Source organism: Oryctolagus cuniculus, chromosome 2 (genome assembly GCF_051225735.1).
Source record: "Oryctolagus cuniculus isolate XC-2025 breed Fujian yellow rabbit chromosome 2, ASM5122573v1, whole genome shotgun sequence".
Taxonomy (NCBI): domain Eukaryota; kingdom Metazoa; phylum Chordata; class Mammalia; order Lagomorpha; family Leporidae; genus Oryctolagus; species Oryctolagus cuniculus.
The window spans coordinates 180,466,669-180,487,473 of record NC_142868.1 but is presented as its reverse complement, the minus strand read 5'-3'; the positions used below and the strand labels follow the sequence as shown (position 1 = coordinate 180,487,473).

General features: G+C 50.8%; 1 protein-coding gene across 4 annotated transcripts in view; it reads right to left on the bottom strand.

The window, feature by feature from the left end:
• Positions 1-20,805, bottom strand: part of IFT172 (intraflagellar transport 172) — a 42,518-nt gene that overhangs the window by 8,818 nt on the left and 12,895 nt on the right. For 2 of the 4 annotated variants that reach the window (XM_002709949.6, XM_089326632.1), the window contains exons 15-35: positions 15,968-16,080; positions 15,029-15,196; positions 12,023-12,159; positions 11,697-11,804; positions 10,247-10,331; positions 9,886-9,978; positions 9,311-9,388; positions 8,852-9,100; positions 8,681-8,759; positions 8,354-8,474; positions 8,029-8,173; positions 7,428-7,517; positions 6,804-6,901; positions 6,548-6,683; positions 6,355-6,471; positions 5,868-6,010; positions 4,519-4,612; positions 4,308-4,372; positions 3,941-4,121; positions 3,621-3,730; positions 3,390-3,519 (exon numbers count right to left, since the gene is read on the bottom strand). In XM_002709949.6, coding sequence (XP_002709995.3) covers positions 3,390-3,519; positions 3,621-3,730; positions 3,941-4,121; positions 4,308-4,372; positions 4,519-4,612; positions 5,868-6,010; positions 6,355-6,471; positions 6,548-6,683; positions 6,804-6,901; positions 7,428-7,517; positions 8,029-8,173; positions 8,354-8,474; positions 8,681-8,759; positions 8,852-9,100; positions 9,311-9,388; positions 9,886-9,978; positions 10,247-10,331; positions 11,697-11,804; positions 12,023-12,159; positions 15,029-15,196; positions 15,968-16,080 — 2,540 coding nt within the window. Of the gene's footprint in view, positions 1-3,389; positions 3,520-3,620; positions 3,731-3,940; positions 4,122-4,307; positions 4,373-4,518; positions 4,613-5,867; positions 6,011-6,354; positions 6,472-6,547; positions 6,684-6,803; positions 6,902-7,427; positions 7,518-8,028; positions 8,174-8,353; positions 8,475-8,680; positions 8,760-8,851; positions 9,101-9,310; positions 9,389-9,885; positions 9,979-10,246; positions 10,332-11,696; positions 11,805-12,022; positions 12,160-15,028; positions 15,197-15,967; positions 16,081-20,805 lie in introns of those variants that run through there. The other 2 variants (XM_089326633.1, XM_089326634.1) reach the window with 2 other exon arrangements.

The following is a 20,805-nucleotide window of genomic DNA, read 5'->3' as shown; positions in this document are numbered from 1 at the left end:
TTGGGCCCCTGCCACCCCCATGGAAGAAGACTTGGGTGGAATTTCAAGTTCCCAGCTGTTGCAGGCATTTGGGGAGTGAACCAGCAGATGGAAGATCCCTCTCATCTCTCATCACTCTGCCTTTCAAGAAGATGAAAATAAATATGGGCTGGCATTGTGGCCCAGTGGTTAGAGCTGCTGCTTGTGACACGGGTATCCCGTATCAGAGTGCTTTCCTTCCAATCCAGCTCCCTGCTAATGCACCTGGGAAAGCAGCAGAAGATGGCCCAAGTCTTTGGGCCCTGCCACCCACATGGGAGACTAAGAGTTCCTGGCTCCTGGCTTCAGCCTGGCACAGACCTAGACGTTGTAGCCATTTGGGGAAGTGAACCAGTGGATGGAAAATATACCCCCCAACTCTATCTTTCAAATGAATAAATCTTAAAAATAAAACATAAACATTTTGGGAAAAATTATAAGGCCTGAGGAACCCAAGGGAAATTTTGCAAGAGCAACATTAAACCAACATTTTGTGGGACAATCTCATCCTGCCTCAAACTTGCCCAAATCATATTACACTGTATTTTTTAAAAAAGATTTATTTGAAAAGCAGAGTTACAGAGAGAGGAGAGACAGAGAAAAGGAGATCTTTCATCTGCTTGTTCACTCCCCAGATGGCTGCAGGGGCAAGGGCTGGGCCAGGCCAAAGCCAGGAGCCTCATTTTGGGTCTCCCATGTCGGTGCCAGGGCCCAAGCACTTGGGCTGTCTTTCACTGCCTTCCTAGGCACACCAGCAGAGGGCTGGATTGGAAGAGGAGCAGTGAGGGCTGGAACAGGCACTCACATGGAATGCTGGAGTTGCAGGTGGTGGCTTTACCTGCTATGCCACATGCTGCCCCTTTTACACTGTATCAGAAGTGCATGATTTAAACTAGATTATACATCCCAATTTCAAGAATATGAAAATGTGATTACATATGTGTATGTGATTAATTTTATATGTTAACTTGACTGGGCCACATGGTATCCAGATATTTGGTCAAACATTATTTTGGGTGTTTCTGGATAAAACTGACATTTAAATCTGCAGACTGGGAAGGCACACTGTCCCTCTTATGTGGAAGGGCCTTTTCCAGTCAGTTGAAGGCCTGAGTAGAACAAAAAGGCTGCCTCTCCCTGAGCGAGGGAGGGTTCTTCCCTTCCTGGCGCTCAAGTCTCCCAGCCATCAGACAGGAAGTACCTAGGGCTGCCAGGGTCTCCCGCTCGCCAATTTACCCTGCAGATCTTGGTACTTGTCCGCCTCCATAATTATGTGAGCCAATTCCTTGTTATTAATCACTATGTTCCTCCACCCCATTTATATATATATATATATATATATATATACATAAATATAAAAAATATAAATATATATACGGTCTTCAAAAGGTTTGTGGAAAATGAGAATTATAAAAAAATTATGCATGAATTTACTTTTTTTTTATTTTTTTATTTTTTGACAGGCAGAGTGGACAGTGAGAGAGAGAGACAGAGAGAAAGGTCTTCCTTTGCCGTTGGTTCACCCTCCAATGGCCGCCGCGGCCGGCGTGCTGCGGCCGGCGCACCACGCTGATCCGATGGCAGGAGCCAGGAGCCAGGTGCTTTTCCTGGTCTCCCATGGGGTGCAGGGCACAAGCACCTGGGCCATCCTCCCCTGCACTCCCTGGCCACAGCAGAGAGCTGGCCTGGAAGAGGGGCAACCGGGACAGAATCCGGCGCCCCAACCGGGACTAGAACCCGGTGTGCCGGTGCCGCTAGGCGGAGGATTAGCCTAGTGAGCCGCGGCGCCGGCCTACTTTTTTTTTTTTTTTGCTCAAAATAAATTTACTTATTTGAATGGAAGAGAGACAGAGCGCTTTCCCATCTTCTGATTCACTCCTCAAGTGCCCACAGCAGCCCCTAGTTTGGGCTGAGGCTGGGATCCTGGACCCTAATCCTGCCATGTGGGTGGGTGGCAAGGATCCAGCCAGCCAAGCCATGACCTGCTGTCTCCCAGGGTTAGCATTAGCAGGAAGCTGCAATCAGGAGCCAGGTCTCAAACCCAGGCACTTTGATATGGGATGCAGATGTCCCAGGTGGCATCTCAACCACTGTGACAAATGTCCACCCCTGGATATATCTTTAAAAAAAAAATATTGGGGGGCTGGCACACTGGCACACTAGGTTAATCCTCTGCCTGCGGCGCCGGCATTCCATATGGGTGCCAGTTCTAGTGCCGGTTGCTCCTCTTCCAGTCCAGCTCTCTGCTGTGGCCCGGGAAGGCAGTGGAGAATGGCCCAAGTGCCTGGGCCCTGCACCCCATGGGAGACCAGGAAGAAGCTCCTGGCTCCCGGCTTCGGATCAGCGTAGCTCCGGCTGTTGTGGCCATTTGGGAAGTGAAACAACGGAAGGAAGACCTTTCTCTCTGTCTCTCTCACTGTCTGTCTGTAAGTCTACCTGTCAAATAAATAAAAATCTTTAAAAAAACAATATTGAAAGAACAAGAACAAGAGTGAGCAAGTGAGGGAGAGAGAGAGACAGAGAGAGATTGAGATCTTCCATTCACTGGTTTACTCCATAAATGCCTGCGATGGCCAGGGCTAGGCCAGGCCAAAGCTAGGAGCCCAAAACTATCTGGGCCTCCCACATGGAAGGCAGGGACACAAGTACTTGAGCCATCACCTGCTGCCCCCAGGACATGCAGCAGCAGGGGGCTGGATTGGAAGCCTGGCAGCTGGGATTCCAGCCAGGCACTCCAATATGCCGGCCTCTGGACACAGCTTTTAATTCCACCTCCCTCCCCCCACCCCCATAAATGTCATGAGGCACCACTGTGAGTGTGTTTTGTGATCCAGTTTCTCTAACACGTTTTAGAAGTAAAACATACTGGCCTGGCTTAATTTGCTAGAGGTTTCCTTTGCGGAGCTTGGGTAAGAGGGGAGGAGCCCAGGTTTTTGTCACGGCTTCTGTCTGGCGCTGACTCCTGGGTCTGGAGCTGCCCTTCTCCCTCCTGTCCTGGTCCCCCACTTCCCTCCCGGAGCCTTGCTGACCACGGCCGCCCACAGAGACCTCCTTCTTCTCTGAGCTCCGCTCTGAAGCACCCGCCTCAGTTCTTACTCAGGTGTAGTACTAATGAATAGTGCCTTGTGCTCATCTAGTCGAGCTTTCCCAACCTCTGGCTCTCAGGGCTCTGCCTTCCATCCTTTTTAGTGCCTTCCCAAGATCTGGCTCTAATATGGGGGAGCACGCAGCAGACACCTGCTACCTGGCGGAAAACAAGAAGCCCAGGAGGGAAGCCGAGCGTGCGTGGGGTGGGGTGGGGGAGTTGGGGGGAGACGCCAGGAGACGCGGGAGACGCCGGGAGATGCCGGGAGATGCGGGAGATGCCTCACCTTCATCCAGCACTTCTCCTGCAGGCTGCTGCTCCCCGACTCCCGCACTTTGAGGTAGCAGTCCACCGCGCGGCTATACTCGCCGGCCTGCTCCCACTGTCGGGCCTGCTCCACGAGCCCCTCCACGCTCCTGTGGAGATCGCAGCGCTCGGGGCCAGGGGCAGGCCAGGGCAGCACGGCCTCCCCGCACCGTGCCCGCCTCGCGGGCCCCCCAGCCCTCCGGCGTCCTACCTGGCCCCCTTCTTGGTAGCTTCCCGCTCGTACTCTTCCTGCAGCGCCTCCAGCTGGCCAGGCATGTAGTCCTTGCAGATCCGCAGCGCGTCGCTCCACAGCCCCGCTTCCTGCTCAGGTTTCCAGGTGTCAGCACGCCGGCTTCCCACTGCCCCACAGGTGCCTGGCCTTCTGATGCCTGGGTCCTTGGACCTCCCTTCTCCCTCTTGCCTACCTTCCCCCCTCCTCCACACTAGCCTGCCCCATCGCTCAGCCCCGGGGACCAGCCTTGCTGTCAGATCCCATGGACCTCCCCCCGTGGTCTCAAATCCAGCGCCCACCTTATAATAATTGAGGGCCAGGTCTGGCCTCTGGGCCCGCAGCAGCAGCCCTTCTGCTTTCTGAAAGTCCTTCTCCTCCAAGGCCCCCCGGGCCTGGACCACAAGCACCTCGGCGACACTGTCAGGGTCATGGGCCTCGGCCACACGCTGAGCTGCTTCCCAATCCTGGTTATGGACAAACCTGCCCCCAGGAGGGGACACAGGAGAAGCTGAGTACAGGACTGAGGCTTCAGCAGTGGGAGACAAACAGCCATGTCCTGGAGGGTGCACGATTCATGGGTTCGAGGTTGAGCGAAGGTGAAGATGGCCAGGAAAGGTCTGGAGCGGGACTGGGAGGACAGGACTGGGGAATTCATGGGTAACTTACATCAGTACCGCTTCCTTGGGCTTGCCAGCGCTGATGAATTCAGCTTCAGCCTCTTCAAATTTACCCTACAGGGAGAGAACGGCGGCCACTCAGGGTGAGAAGCAGACGGGCCACGTGGGCAGCTGTGGGACAGGAGTCTGTGCACCTGGCAGCAGGGGGCTAGTGGACGGAACAGGAGGGCTCTGCGGTCAGGGTGCAAATCCCATCATACCTCATCCTCCAGGTACATAGCGTATCGGAGGTGGATCTCGGGGGTTTTGTGCTTGGCGGCCAGCCGAGAGAGTTCAAAAGCAAATTCAAAGGAGCTGAAAGGGAAGGTGCAGACGAGAGCTGCTCACGTCACTGGGAAACAGGAAGCAGAGAGGGGACGAGGACTGCGGGGAGGAAAGGGCCAAGATGAAAAGAAACTGAAGTAAAATGACCGTGGAAGAGAGAAAGGCACCGGAAGGCAGGGGCAGGCAGCCCGGGGATGGTGACGCCGTGTCACTGTGGATCCACAGACAGCTGGGGAAGCCTGTACTTCCCCCGCGAGGAGGAGGCCGGAGCCTCCCAACCCTCGCTGGTGGGGAGCCCTGGCTGCGCTCACGCCTCTTGTTGAGCCCCAGCAACACCAGCAGCCTCTCCAAGTCTACCCTCAGCCATCTGGCCCTGCTCCTGGCCTTTGTAACATCTGCTTAAGAGAGTTCTTTCTGCATTTATCAGAAGCACATTTCTATTACTTGGAATTCGGTCTCTGTTAGTGCAGTCCTAGCTTTAAAAGATGTCCCTGGGGCAGGTATTTGGCTTAGCGGTTGAGACCCCAGGTTGAGGGGCAGGCACTGTGGCATATGGCCCAAGTGTCTGGGCCCCTGCACCCTCATGGGAGACCTGGAAGAAGCTCCTGGCTCCTGGCTTCTGACTGGCCCAGCTCCAGCCATTGCGGCCATTTGGGAAGTGAACCAGTGGATGGAAGACCTTTCGGTTTCTCTCTCTATCTGTAACTCTACCTCTCAAATGAATAAATAAAACCTTAGAAAAAAAAAAAAGATCCCAGGTTGGGAGGCCTGCATCCCATGCTGGAGTGTTTGGCTTGAGCCCAAACCCTGCTCCTGGTTTAGGCTTACTGCTAGTTAGTGTGCACACTGGGGGCAGCAGGTGATGGCTCACATAGCTGGGTTCCTGCCACCACCATGGGAGACTTGGATGGGGTCGCAGGTTCCTGACGTTAGCCCAGTGAGCATCTGAAGAGTGAACCAAAAGATGCGAGCTTGTCTTTCTCTTTCTCTCCTCCTTTCTGTCTCTCAAAATAATAAATTTTTAAAATTAAAGAAAAAAAATAAAGCTGTCCCCTCCCCACCTTCCAGAAAGACCAAAGATTAAACCCAGTCTCAGCCCCTGGTGAACAGGACAGTTACTCATTTGTTCCTGCCACTGTACCATGTTCTCCCAAGGACCTCTCTAGCACTGGTCTTCACTCTTGCCTCCACTTCTGGAAAAAGTTTCCACTACACATGACTCTCCCTCCTGTGTGCAGGTGCCCTGGCTGGGCAGGGCCGGGGAGGGTGGGCTTCAGGGCCTTACCAGTTGTCAGCAGCATGGTCAATGGCAGCTTCCAGGAGCCCCAGCTTGTTGAGCAGTCTAACGGCAGCCTTCCCCCCCAGGCTCTTGGCCCACAGGTAGGCCACGTGTTTGTGGGCGTTAGCTCCTCCGTGAGCCTTCGCCACCTGGAAAGCAAAGCCACTCATTAATCCTCAGGGCAGAGCTGCCCCCTTCCCATTGCTGGGCCCCTGACCTCACCTCTGACAAGAATCTAAACCCACAGGATGAAGGCTAAGTTTCAGAGCCTCTTCACTGAGGTTGAAGTGCTCAGAGTCCAAGGATGGGCTTCAGCTAGTCCACAGACTCTCCAGGTTACAAGTGAAATTTTGTGTGTATAGGAGTGGACATGTCTCTGGCAAAATAGACTCTGGTCTTTACTACATTTTCAAACATGCAGTGCCCAGTGTAGAAGCAGTCATTTCAAAGTGGCAAAGAGGGTGGAGGCTCCACCAGTGTGGCCAAGACTTACCTGGTAGGCCTCTTCCCAGAGCCCACTGGACCGATACATGTTCACTGTTGCCTTCCACTCCTGGGCCTCGAGGTAGTGGTACTCAGCCTCCTGCAGACGGCCCTCAGCCTCCAGCTCCTGCAGGGAGGTGGTCAGGATGCAGGGGATGCACCCTAGTTGGGAACGAGATGGGCGGGCCGGGGGAAGGGCTCACCTTGCCCAGGTGGAGGTGTGTGTCGCTGAGTAGATCGGGGTGGTGCTTCCCCACCAGGCGGATCATGTCACCATATAACTTGTGCTTCTTGAACATGGTGATGGCAAGATCAGGCTCGTCCACTGTCACATAGAGCCTGGGGACGGCAAATACACTTGCGGCCTCCGAGCCCCACGTCCTGCCGCCACTGTTTTCTGGGCAGGGGCCTTGCACCCTCAGACTCCACTGCCCCTTCCAGCCCTGAGCCACCACTCACCTTTCAGCCTCACGGTACTTGCCCTGCTTCTCCATTTCCTGGGCCTGGTTGATGTACAACACCGACACATCTTCTGGTCGCATGCACTTCATGGCCAGCTGTGCAGACACAGACAGCCTGGGTGGCCACAGGAGCCAAGTCCCGTGGGCATGGGCGGCAGAGCTTCAGGGGAACCTGTCTGCCCAGGTACTTGGAACTCTCCTGGTAACGGTATGGGAATTCCAAGGCCATACGGGACCGGGAAAGAACGTTACTCTGCCTTGGCAGGAAGGCGTGTGATGGCTTGTGCTGGAACATGTATGCGTGTGGCCAGACTCCCACTGCCCCTACTAGCTCTGGAGTTAGGGGCGAGAACAAAGCCATCAGTGTGACCAAAGCTCAGATTCCTCAGCTCCCAAGTCCATCTGCTCTTTTCAGAATGACAGGCCTGGGAACAGGGGCCTCTCCTCATCCCTGCCTTTCCCTGTGGCTAGGGATCCTGGTGGCCCACATGACACCTTGGTACACTTTCTCAGTTTTCAGCGAAGCCAATGATGGGGGCAAATCAGGGAGCAAGGAACAAGGCCCACCCACCCGCCCCAGCCACTCAGGCAGAGTGCTCTCACGAACTGCCCTGTTCCCTACCTTGTGAGCTTGCTCCCAGCGGCCAGCCTGGGTGTACATGTCTATGGCGTCCTTGGTCCGGTCACCCTTGATATAGAGCTCCTCAGCAATCTAGGTGGTGAGAGGGAGATGCAAACGGTCAGGGGACAGAGCTGAGGCATCTCGTGGGAGGACAGACCTCAGCCGCGGCCGTGGACAGCCTGCAACGCTACCTTAGGAATAAGAGAAAAGACGGGTATGGGGGTCTCAGACCTCCCACTCTTTGAAAGAAAGCCTGCCCCAACAGTCTGAGGACAATTCGGTGGAACTCCCAGGGTCCCATTTCTGCAGCTCTAGGCAGTTCCACAGTGTAACTATGCTGGAGCGACCCATGGAGAATCACTCTTGCTGGCGCCGGAAGACTGCCCGAGGGGGCTCCCCTTCTCTGTCGGGAAGGAGGAGTCTGTATTACACCAGATGACACGGGGGAAGTAAACCACTTTCTTCCCAGGCAGAGTGCTGATGCTATCTGGGCCCCAGAAAGAAGGAGCTGGTGAGCTGGCCTCCACTTCCTGTTTTTAGGTTCTCCCCTTGTTATCCCGAACTGCACTGCCTCGTGCTGCACAAAGGGCCTCTTCCCCACCTCATACGCCTGCAGAGACGCATAGTGTTGGGCCACGCGAGGATAGTATTTGGACGCGATGTTCCGGTCCTGTAGATCCAATATATAAATTGCCTTCTTCCACTGGCGGGCACCCAGGGCAGCCTCAATTGCCTTAATGGAGCACCTGGCATAGTTGGGGAGGACATAAATATGCATGAGGCAAGAGGAAGATGGATGCGGGTACGGAGACCCCGTCAGCACACTTCAGCCTGGACTGGAAAAGCTCTTCTTTCCGATGTTCCTCCTTGCCCCACTACCTCTCACGCCATGCCCACTTCTGCTTGCCACTGTCATGCCACCGTACCTGGCTTCGATGTAGTGGTTAATGGCGGCATCGAGCTGCTTCTGCTGCACCAGGTGGTCCCCCCATGCCTCCTCCAGTCGCACCACCTCCCCGGGGAAGGCCAGGCGAGCCAGCTCGACAGCTGCCAGGGATACAGAAGGTACTCAGCTCAGACTTCCAGGGAGGAAACTCAAGACAAGTGGGACAGGGAAATGAGGCGTGAAGAGGTGAGGAGCAGAAGCGTGGCGAACCAAAGTCGCCCGGCCTGAATCAATGCGCCAAATGAGGAGCGCAAAGAGTGGTGCCCGAGCGTGTACAACAGTAAGGGGGCTGGGGAGTGGCCGATACCTTTCACGAAGGCATTGCCTTTACAGTAGCACTCGAGGGCCCGCTGTGGATTTCGAATCTTCTCAAAGAGATCACCTGCCTGTTACACAGACCACACGACTATAACGACACCGCCATGACACATAGACCCACCTGACACTGCAAAAGGAAGGGAAAGGAAGCCAGCCCTACCCTTTCGTAGAGCTCTCCCTTGGTAAGGGCCGTGGTGATGCGCTCCACCAGCTCCGTGTTGGCTAGCAGTTCCTCTCGGGTCAGCACCAGCCGAGCAGCTTTGGCAGGGAGCCCAGCTTTGAGGTAGAGGCTGATGGCTGCTAGCCCATCCCCTTGGCTCTCCTGAAGTTCACCTGCTCGCTCCTCTTGCTTTGTGTCCATCAGCCACTGGTAGTAGCCTCGGCGCAGCTTCTCCAGGGCTGGGTGCCCCTGGACGTGCACAGGGGAGAAGCAGGAGTCACAGCCCTGCCTCCCGTGCTGCTCCACCCCCGCCCCCCGCATGTTAGTATCCTTACTCCTCCCTGTATCGGGTACCTGCTCCAACCCTACTCTGGTTTCCATGGCCTCCTTGACAATAGGAGGTTTCTGAAAGTGGTGGAACCCAATTCTGAACAACTGTGGAGTAGACAAAACGGGTACCTTGGCCTCAGCCACAGCAATGCACTCATCCCAACGGTGGAGCTCCTGGTACATGGCCATGGCCTCCTCAATGGCATTCTAGGGGGACCAGGCAGAGGAAAGCAGGACATCAGGAATATACCAGGATCTGAAATCAGCAAGCCCTGGCTAAGGTGCTAGGCCATGAACAGCAAGACACGCTTTCCTTACTGCATAGCAGGTGTGGATTTATTGTGAAACTAAGAACCTTATGCTGCAGGGTTGTTTGCACAGGCCCTTCCAAGGCAAATTCTCTTAAAGAGAGCTCCTTGATTTATCTAAGTTTTGGGCCCCACAAAACCCGAACCCCCTACAGATAAGAATTCCAACAACAGGCTCTCGAGTAAGGGGTTGATAGTAGCCTATTTGTAAAAAAAGCAATAACTGAAGGCCAAAGGAGGAAGTCTGCCCAGATACAGTAATGACTAACACAAGAGGAAGGAAGAAAGAAAGGAGTGAAATCAGCTATGTATACCTCTCTTGAAAGGTCTGGAAGATTCCCAGGCTGCTGCAGACCCCACGGGTCCCCTCCCCCTCGCATCCCTTCTCCCCGTTACCTGTTCCAAGAAGATCATTTCTGCCAGCTTATAGTTCTTCTCGAGCATGGCCAGACGTGCTCGGACCTGATAGAAGTCTGTTCCCTCTCCACCCTGCGGCAGAAAAGGAGATTCTGGACTCTGTCTGTGTGGGCTGAGACAGGATGCTTAGAGGGACGACCTGGGAGACTAAACGGATTTACGGGGGGCTTAGAGGCTTGAGGTTTCACAAACAGTTCCAAAAATGGGCCACTCAAGGAGAGTGCTGGGGTGGGCAGGGCAGAAGAAACTAGGGAAGGCTGGAAGGCTAGGAGTCGTGGGGTTGAGTGCTGGCAGAAGTCTTGGCTCGGGAGCCTGAATGCGTCAGGAGGATAATACTTGCATATTCCCGGGACACTTGATCTGCAATCTCATTAGTCTCATGCAGGAATCGAGCTTTTGCTACATGGCCCAGTGCAGAAAAACACCTACAGCATGGGAGCAATAGTAATAGTGACGTTACCAGAGGGCCATCACTGAACCACTGGCTCAGCAAACAGACACGGAGCTCTGTCATGTGCCGGGCACTGCTGCTGTCACTGGACACACAAAAGGGAATAAGCAGATGAGGCCCTTGCTCTCGGGGAACTTCCAGTGGACACAAATACTTAAGCAAACAAAAATGAGAAAGTGAAAAAGGAAATCATGTGATATTGCAGACAATGAATGAGGGGCCTATTTAAGTTGGTAGTCACAGGAGGCTTCTTTCTCCAAGGAGCTAATCTGAGTTGAGAGCTGAATGCGAGAAAGAGCCGGTCATGGCAGATGGGGAAAGTCATTGCAGACAAAGGAAACTGCTAGCGGAGATGCCCTACAGCAGGAAGGAGCTTGGCTTGGGCCAAAAGGATGTCAGTGTGGCTTGTGACTAATGGGCAAGCAGGTAACTGGTATGAGAAGGAAGCAGAGGCCAAATATTTGTAGGGCCTCAGGCCACGGCAAGGAGTTTGGATTCCACACTAAATGCAATAGTAAGCTATTGGAAAATTCCAAGCAGGAAACTGATACAATCTAACTCAAGTTTTTTAAAAAATGACTTCATCTGCTGTGGAATGACTGGCCTGCAGGGTGCAAGAACAGTATCCGTGTGCCTGCTGGACAGGCTCTGCCGTGCTGCAGGTGCAAGACGCAGCGGTCTGCACCAGGGTCGAGGCAGGAGAGTCAGACCAGATATGGGATTCGGGGTCTGTTTTGAAGACAGAATCCTTAGGACTTAATGACAGCTCACATGAGGGAGGGTGGGGCACCGGGATCACGCATGGTTCCCAGCCAACACAGCAGCAGTGGACACTGAGCACTTGTAGTGTGGCAAGCTCGGTGCACACATGCTCTCATTCCTTCTCTACCATTTGACCAAGGCAATTCTGTTATTATCCCCATCTTACAATGAGAAAACCAAGAAACCAGGCTTTGGAAAGATTAAATCACTTCTGTACGGTTACCCAAGTCAGTCATTGGAATCAAAGTTTGAACTCAAGGAGGCTGGGGTCCCGAGCTTTGTCCTATTAACTACGTTGCTGCACCAGCACATGAAATAAACACGTCAAAGCGTGGGGTGAAGAATACGAATGCTAAAAATTCTGACGGGGCGCCTCGCTGCAGGGAGGGAAAGCGATGTGATCAGAGGCACACTCCGTAATCTAGGAGGGCAGGGTGTTTGGAACGACTGCCCAGGAAGGGCTCGAGGACCTCTGTCAGCAGTGAGAAGGGAAGCAGTGCCTCAACGTGGGGCAGGAGCAGCCCCCACAGAGACCCCTCAGCGCGGGCCCTCCCAGCTGTCTACACGGCTACCTCACCTCTCAGCAATGTGCAGCTGCTTGGCTTCTAGTGCCAGTTTACTCAAGGTTTTCCACATGGCCTCTGTTTCTGGGGTCATTTCCAGGGTCTCCAAAAAGGCTGTTGCCCTGGAGAAGAAAGGAAGCAAGCATTAGGGAGTGAGGGCAGGTTCCTGACGATGCAGGAGGACAGGGGCGGGGAGAGGGGCGGGGCCAGCCAGTGTTCGGCTCTTTTCTCCCTACCTCCTCCCCTGATTAGACAGGGCCAGTTTTATACCTGCCCCAGGCCCTCCTCCTGGACGAAGGCTCTCCTACCACCTGCCGGTTGGCGTCAACCAGCCTCTCACCGGGTGTAGTTGCCGTCATCAATGGCTGTTCCAAACTCGATAAGGCCCTCATCCAGCGTGTAGGCTACGGTGGTCACACCTTCTGACACCATCACCTCCGTCTTTCCCCCGCCCCGCTCCAGACCTACAACATCGCCCTGTAAAAGTTCATTCCCCCAGCCCACCCAAACTCCAGGTTAGCGCTTCCACGGAAACACCTGTAGAAGAGACCCGCCCACACCCAACCCTATCGCTCACACATGGCCCTCCTTTCCCTGACATTCGGTTTCTCTCCAGCAGATAACAATGTTTTATCTTTGGGGTAAAGTACACTCGTTGCCATGACAGCAGCAATGCTGGGAAAAGTCTTAGCACTGCATGGCAGCCACTGCTGGCAGTACTGCAGACCAGGTGTTCTTTTTTCTTTCTCTTTAAGATTTATTTATTTGAGAGAGAGAGAGAGAGAGAGAGAGAGAAGTCTTCCATTCACTGGTCACCCCCCAAATGGCTGCAATGGCAGGCGCTAGGCCACACTGAAGCCAGGAGCCAGGAACTCCATCCTGATCGCCCATACAGGTGGCAGGGTCTCAAGTCTTTCCAGGTGCATTATCCAGGAATCTGGATTGGAAGTGGAATAGCTGGAAACTGAATGGCACTCCAGTATGGGATAACAGCATCTCAAGATGGCTTAACCCGCTGTTTCATAATGCCAGTCCCCAGACCAGGTACCTCAAACATCCCCTGTTAAAACACAACTTGAACCTGGAACGTGATTTTTAATGCACTTCTGGGCTCATTTGAATAAATCACTAGAGAAAATTTTCCTTAACTCTATCCTAAGCATCCTTTAGAAAAAAAAAAAAAAAAGACAGAAAAAGGTCGGTAAGCTGAACAGGAAAAATGGAAAGTGAACAAATAGGAAAGATGCAGTTGTCCTAAAGACAAGCACAATTATCAGGACCATACGCCTTGGGCCATCTGGGAGAAGGGGGCGTTGAATCTGAAACTCCCTCACTGCACTGAGAACCCACTAAACAAACAGGACCAACCACTATAACACCTGATTCCTGTGGAAGCAACCGTGAATCAACTCCAGAGGAAAACATGTCTGTGTTAAACACTCAGGATTAAATACTACATTCAAGGTCGTATGAGCTCATGATTAAAAAAAAAGAACAAAATGCAAAGAAACAAACCACTATGAAACAGTTAAATGATAAATACTAACAACAGTTTTAGATCTTCAAAGATTTCATATATTAAAAGCAACAGTTATAGCAGTGGGCATTTAGCCTAACAGTTAAGATGCTCGCATCTCACACTGGAGTACCTGAGTTAGATTCCCAGCTCTGGTCCCCATGCCAGCTTCCTGTCACTGCAGGCCCTGGAAGGCAGTGGTGATGGCTCATGTAATGTTAGGGTTCTTACCACCCCTGTGGGAGACCTGGATGGCATTCCTGGTTCCTGGCTTTGCCAAGCCCAGTTCTTGCTGTTGTGTTCTTTTGGGGGAATGAACCAGTAGATGATTAATGTCTAATTTTCTGGATATAAAATGATTAGAAGGGCTGGCCTTGTAGCGTAGCGCATAAAGCCACCACCTGTGACACCAGCACCCATATGGGCACTGGTTCATGTCCCAGGTTCATGTTCACTTCCTATCTAGCTCCCTGCTAATGGCCTGGGAAAAGCAGTGGAAGATGGCTCACATGCTTGGGCTCCTATCACCATGTGGGAGACCCAAATGAAGCTCCTGGCTCCTGGCTTCAGCCTGGCTCAGTGCTGGCTGTTGTGGCCATCTGGGAAATGACCAGGGCGAGGAATATTCTCTCTCTCTGGTTCTCCTTCTCCATATGTAACTCTGACTTTCAAAATAAATAAATAAATATATATTTTTAAATGATTAGAAATAAAAATACTGGACAAAAATGGCAAAGGGGATGTGATCAAAGTTAATGCATTTTAAGGTCCTTGTACCGTTTGCAAAGAAACGGCGGTTAGATGCTCATTAACTTTAGATATTTACAGTTTCAACACCTGGAGCCAGTGCTGTGGCGTAGCAGGTAAAGCTGCCAACCTTTGACACCAGCATCCCTTATGGGTGCCGGTTCGAGTCCCAGCTGCTCCATTTCCGATCCAGCTCCTTGCTACTGTGCCTGGGAAAGCAGCGGAGGATGGCCCAAGTGCTTGGGTCCCTGCCACCCATATGGGGGGCCTACATGAAGTTCCTTACTCTTGGCTTCAGCTCGTTGTGGCCATTTAAGGAGTGGACTAGCAGATGGAAGACCTCTCTGTCTCACCTTCTCTCTCTCTCTCCATAACTCTGCCTTTCAAATAAATAAATCTTTGTAAAAAAATTTTAAAAGCCTGTGAAATTTTCAGGACTGCTATAGAAATAGGATATATCATCTCCAGCTAAAAAAGTGAATAAAAGGTGTTTAAAAATAAAGATAAAACAAACTGATTTTAGACTCAGTCTAAAATAAGGCAAGAAAGGAGGAAAAAAAGAGGTTACAGAGAAGGGACAAAACGAAAGCATCAGGTGCATTGTCCACACCCGCAACCCAGCTCAGGGGCCTGCCTCTCTCCTGTTTCCACAGACTACTCCCACCTTTGGGAAGACTGCTGGGGTGGGGGGTGATGTTGTGGTAGGACAGGAAAGGAGATCTGATCTGCAAGCTGGGAAAAAAGGAATTCTGAATGGCTCACAGCAGCAAGCAGCACACGAGAAGATGGCACAGTACTACCTGTGCTATCAGGGACCTTCCCACCTGGAGCGGGCGCCACACTGGGACGTGGTGAATTCCCTGGGCCACTGACATGGAGATCCACACTCCAAGGGTCTAATATAACGTAAGGAATCTGAACAAGGATGGTTTTAAGGACTTCTCCACTGTGGGGAAGAGTTGTAAGCATCGCTTGCCAGCTCCGTCACAGAGATTATGAAAGGTAGGCAGGAAGCTTCACAGTCCCCTCAGGACTCCAGTTAATCAGCTTGACCAGGTCTGAGGTCCCCTGCTGTCCACATACCCTGATCGAAGACATGGTGACCCTCTCAGGTGCCTCAATGTTGTACCACACACACAAGCTGTTTCGGTTCTGAGCTACCAGCACGTCGCTTCCGGGGACCCACTGCACGTAGGAGCAGAAGTTGAGGATCATGGTCTTTGAGCAGCTTTCAATATCGTACAGATGCAACTGAAGGAGAGACAGAGAGCACAGTTAGAAGGGGATGGGGGGGTGTCTTCTGATTTGCAGAATTTCCCTAAAGGTGAAATGAAATGGCACACCAGTCAGCTCCATGCAGAACTGCAAAGCTCACTGACCTGCAGCCCTTGAAATTTGTGTGCTAAGCTGGCAGATCCCTATTGTGGCCAAATAAGAGATGACCAAAAGAACAGAGATCTATATTTAGAACAACTCTGGGCCAGCTTGGATTACAGAAGGAAGGCCATCAAATAAATTGGATTATCTGATAATTTGTGATATAGCTTTCAGGGAAATGAAAAATCACCAGACTGTCTCTTTGGCCCCAAGGCTGAACTCTTTGGTGTTTCCATTCTGAGATGAGAACCCATGAGGGGCTGGGAGGAGACTCCTCAAGCTGCTTGAACGACACCAGGTGAGTGCAGCTGAAGAGTACTGAGACGCCAGGTCTGGGCAGAGGAGGAGGCAGTGGGCAGGGCAAGGAGATTTCAGGAGGGCACAGACTTGTGAACAGTGAGAGAGAAACCAACTTAAACTCCCCTCTTGACTTTGTTGCCATCACAGTACAATCTTCTCAAGGGCAATACAGGTCAGGGTGTGACACTGGATACAGACAACACTGATTCTTCCATACCTTTCACGATGCTATTGGAATAGCACCAAGAAATTCCGCCCAATCCTGCCCCTAACTATCCCTGGAAGCAGCCTGCCTCATGCCCTATACAGACCAGCCATGCCTAGGGCCCTAATAACACTTCTTACACGAAGTTTCCGGTCCCTGAAGAGGAGCTTGTGTCCAGTTTCATTTAGTTCCAGCCAATCCACACGGCTTTCGTGGCTGATGGTACCAATATTGTAGCCACCAATCAGGTCCACTACAGAGTAAAGGAGATAGAGTTAGAAGAGACATTCCATATACTCATATGCAGGGCATGAAGTAATTCATAAAAATCTGTCTTACAATCATACACTGGGGCTTAAGGATGTCACTTCAGCTCAGAGTGTGCCACTATAAAACGCAAATGGAAATAATGCCATAATTTTGCCAGGATGCTTAAGAAACTGGGTTTCTTGTAGAAGTGTAGATGGTTTTATTTAATTCTGTAGTTAACTCAAAAGGTCCTGACCCAACAAGAAATGTGATTTTGGGGGTGGGTGTTGGCGTAGCAATTAGCACACTGACTGGGATGTCCACTTCCATGTCAGAGCGCCTGGGTTCAAGTACCAGCTCTGCTCCCAATTTTAGCACCCTGTTAATGCTCAGCCTGGGAGTTAGCAGATGACGGCTCAAATAGTTGGGTCCCTGTCACCCCTATGGGAGACCTGGATTGAGTTCCTGGCTCCTGACTTCAGTCTGACCCAGCCCTGATTTGTTGCAGGCATTTGGGGAGTAAACCAGGAGATGGGAAATATCTGTCTCTCTGGCTTTCAAATAAAAAAAAAATCTTTTTTTAAGTGATTTCTTCTCTGGGACTCTTGCAGAACTGAGCAAGTTGCTTCTGTTATTCTTGAAGTCCTCTAGAGGGCAGCACTGAGCACACCGCATTGAACCCATTACAGCACAGTGAGACAAAGCTGATGAATGAAGCGCCCTTGATGATCGCGTTCTCTCCGGGAGTTACACATATCAGAGTGCCTGTGGTATAAGCACACTCAAGTGCAAGCAGTGGGGATGGCACTCAGGTAAAATGAGAGAAATCTTTGTCTAAAATTAGCCTGGTCAAACCAGAGGATGGATATTTAGTTTGGTCTGAATCCTGTAGAAAACAGAAGAAACAATGGCTTCAGGCAGTCTGTTCATTAACCACCACCCACAACTCATATTGATACATATTTTAAAAAAAGATTTATTTATTTGAAAGACAGGGTGACACAGAGACAGAGAGAAGGAGGAAGAGAGAGGGATCTTCCAGCAATTGCTGGTTCACTCTCCAAGTGGCTGTGATGGTTAGAGCTGGGCCAGGCTGAAGTCAGGAGCCCAGAACTCCATCTGAGTCTCTGTGTGGGTTGCAGGGGCCCAACTACTTGGCCATTAACTGCTGCTTTCCCAGGCACATTAGAAGGGAGCTGAATCAGAAGTTGAGCAACTGGCACTACAGCAGGCACTCTGATATGGGATGCAGCATTGCAAACAGTAGCTTAACTCACTATGCCACAGTGCTGGCCCCTGACATACAATATTTTCTTTCTTTTTTTTTTTTTAAGATTTATTTATTTATTTTGAAAGCGTTACGGAAGGAGGAGAGATGGGGGCAGGGGGCATTTTCCATCTGCTGGTTCATTCTCCAAATGGTTGCAATGGCCAGAGCTAGACCAATCTGAAGCCAAGAGCCAGAAGTTTCTTCCAGGTCTCCCATGTGGGTGCAGGGGCCCAAACACCTGGTTATCTTCTGTTGTTTTTCCCAGGCCATAGCAGAGAGCTGGATCAGAAGTGGAGCAGCCGGGACTCAAACTGGGCACCCATATGAGATGCCGGCATCGCAGGCAATAGCTTTAGCCACTACGCCACAATGCCAGTCTCCCTGACATATATGATTAATAAACAGTGTGCCTGCCTTTGTTACATATTTTTAAGCCGAAGATCCAGTACTGCGACATTCTAAAATTGGGAAGATAAACTTAAAAATGAATGTTAATTTAATCAATAAGTAAAATGGGAGTGGCTATTGGGTCTAGCAGTTAAGCCACCAGTTAGGAAGCCTGCATCCCACAGGAGTGCCTTGGTTCATCTTCTGGTTCTGGCTTCCTGTTAATGCAGACTCTGGGGGCAGCAGTGATGGCCCAACAAGTTAAGTTACTGCTTCCCACATGGGAGACCTAGAATGAATTCTTTTTTAAAAGATTACAATTATTCATTTGACAGGTAGAGTTACAGACAGAGAGAGAGGGACAGACAGGAAGGTCTTCCATCCTCTGGTTCACTCCCCAAATAGCTGCAATGGCCAGAGCTGAGCCAATCTGAAGCTAGGAGCCAGGAGCCAGGAGCCTCTTCTGAGTCTCCCACACGGGTGCAGAGACCCAAGGACTTGGGCCATCTTCTGCTGCTTTCCCAGAGCATAGCAGAGAGCTGGTTTGGAAGAGGAGCAGCTGGGACTCGAACCAGAGTCCATATGGGATGCTGCTGCTGCAGGCAGAGGCTTAGCACACTACGCCACAGTGCTGGCCCCTGAGAATTAATTCTTGACTTTGCGCTCCACTCCCCCTTGCAGACATTTGGAGAGTGAACCAGCAAATGGGAACTCTGTTTATTGTTCTAATAAATGAATAAATAAATAACTTAAAAAATCAAAATGGTATAGATAGTAGCAAGGTCTAACATTCCACAGCATAGTAGGGCAACTGCGATTCACAGTAATGTATCACATGTTGTATAAAGAACGGGAAGAGAGGAGCTGGCAGGCTGCAAACAGAGAAACCATAAGAAATGGAAATGCTGACTGATTTGATCAGTGCACAGGCTATACACTGATAAAATATTGCACTGTACCCCACAGAAATGTACAAGTATACATGTTAATCAAAAACTTTCCAAAATAAAAAAATTAAAAACAAAGTGCAAAGTGGTCAAGCCAGGTTTCAATGTCCCAGTTCTAAGTAGAATCACAAAAAGCTAGAGCTACACGGATGTCTTCCTGTGAACCCTGAAGTTATACACAAAATTATGTGCGCCTATATACATTTTTTTTCTGGTGAAGGGTTCTATGATTTTTTATTATATGCTCCAAGGAATTGGTGACCAGAAAAGGTTAAGAAAAGATGGCCGGCGCCATGGCTCAACAGGCTAATCCTCCGCCTAGCAGTGCCGGCACACCGGGTTCTAGTCCCGGTCGGGGCGCCGGATTCTGTCCTGGTTGCCCCTCTTCCAGGCCAGCTCTCTGCTATGGCCAGGGAGTGCAGTGGAGGATGGCCCAAGTGCTTGGGCCCTGCACCCCATGGAGACCAGGAGAAGCACCTGGCTCCTGCCTTCGGATCAGTGCGGTGCGCCGGCCACAGCGCGCCGGCCACAGCGCGCCGGCCGCGCCGGCCATTGGAGGGTGAACCAACGGCAAAAAGGAAGACCTTTCTCTCTGTCTCTGTCTCACTGTCCACTCTGCCTGTCAAAAAAAAAAAAAAAAAAAAAGAACTGTCATTTTACATATATTGAAAAGGGGACCTACACAGTGAATCGTATTGTCCAAAGTTTCATGGCCCTTTATTGCCACTATAATCTCAGCTGTCTTATGCGTAATAAAACATTATTATTGGGGCCAGCGCTATGGCGCAGTGGGTTAACACCCTGGCCTGAAGTGCCGGCATCTCATATGGGCACTGGTTCGGGACCTGAATGCTCCACTTCCGATCCAGCTCTCTGCTATGGCCTGGGAAAGCAGCAGAAGATGGCCCAAGTGCTTGGGCCCCTGCAGCCATGTGGGAGACCTGGAAGAAGCTCCTGGCTTCGGATCATTGCAGCTCCAGTCATTGTGGCCAACTGGGGAGTGAACCAGCAGGTGGAAGACCTCTCTCTCTCTCTACCTCTCCTCTCTCTGTGTAACTCTGACTTTCAAATAAATAAATAAATCTTTAAAAATAAATAAATAAAAAATTATTTCCATCATAGATACCTATGTATCTGAACTCAACAACATGATGTGAAATATAATATTCATGGGGTGAGTGTTTGGCAGGAATTAAGATGCCCAAGTCCTACACTGTTGTGCCTGGCTTGGGTACTCAGCTCTGGCACTGGCTCCTGACTCCAGCTTCCTGCCAATGTGCACCCGGGAAGGCAGCAGAAACTCAAGCATTTGGGTCCCTGACTCCACAGGGGAGACCTGGGTTAAGTTCCCAGCTCCCAACTTCAGCCTTGGCTCAGCCTGGTCATCACAGGCATTTGAGACATCTCTGACTCTCAAATGAATACATTCAAATTTTTTTTAAAGAAATAGAATATTCATGAAATGTAATACTATCTTAAGAATAGGTCCATCTGTATGGAAATTTGGTTTATGAGAGAAATGGCATTACAAATTAGTGGGTGAAGAACGGACTTTCAATAACTGGTTAAGCATATGGGAAAAAAAACAAAATTAGATCCCTACCCACAATATACACAAAAATAAATTCCAGGTGAAAAGCAAAGTTTTAAAGTGTTAAAGTACAGGAAGGCATAGGGAAGAATTTTTAAAATAAGGCCTCAAAAATCAGAAACTTTTTAAAGTAACAAATGAACTACACTAAAATGTAAAATGTCTGAATATAAAAAGACAAGCCACAGGCTGAGACAAAATTTCTGTGATGCTAATAACCAAGAGTCTACATATGTATTTGCAAAGAACTTCAAATCAATAAGGGACAACCTGATTTAAAAAATGGGTTAAGGCGGGCTGGCACTGTGGCACAGCGGGCTAAGCCTCTACCTGTAGCACCAGAATCGCATACGGGTGCCGGTTCATGTCCCGGCTGCTCCTCCTCCTCTTCTTCTTTTTTTTTTTTTTTTTTTTTTTTTTTTTTTTTGACAGGCAGAGTGGACAGTGAGACAGAGAGACAGAGAGAGAAAGGTCTTCCTTTGCCGTTGGTTCACCCTCCAATGGCCGCCGTGGCTGGCGCATCACGCTGATCCG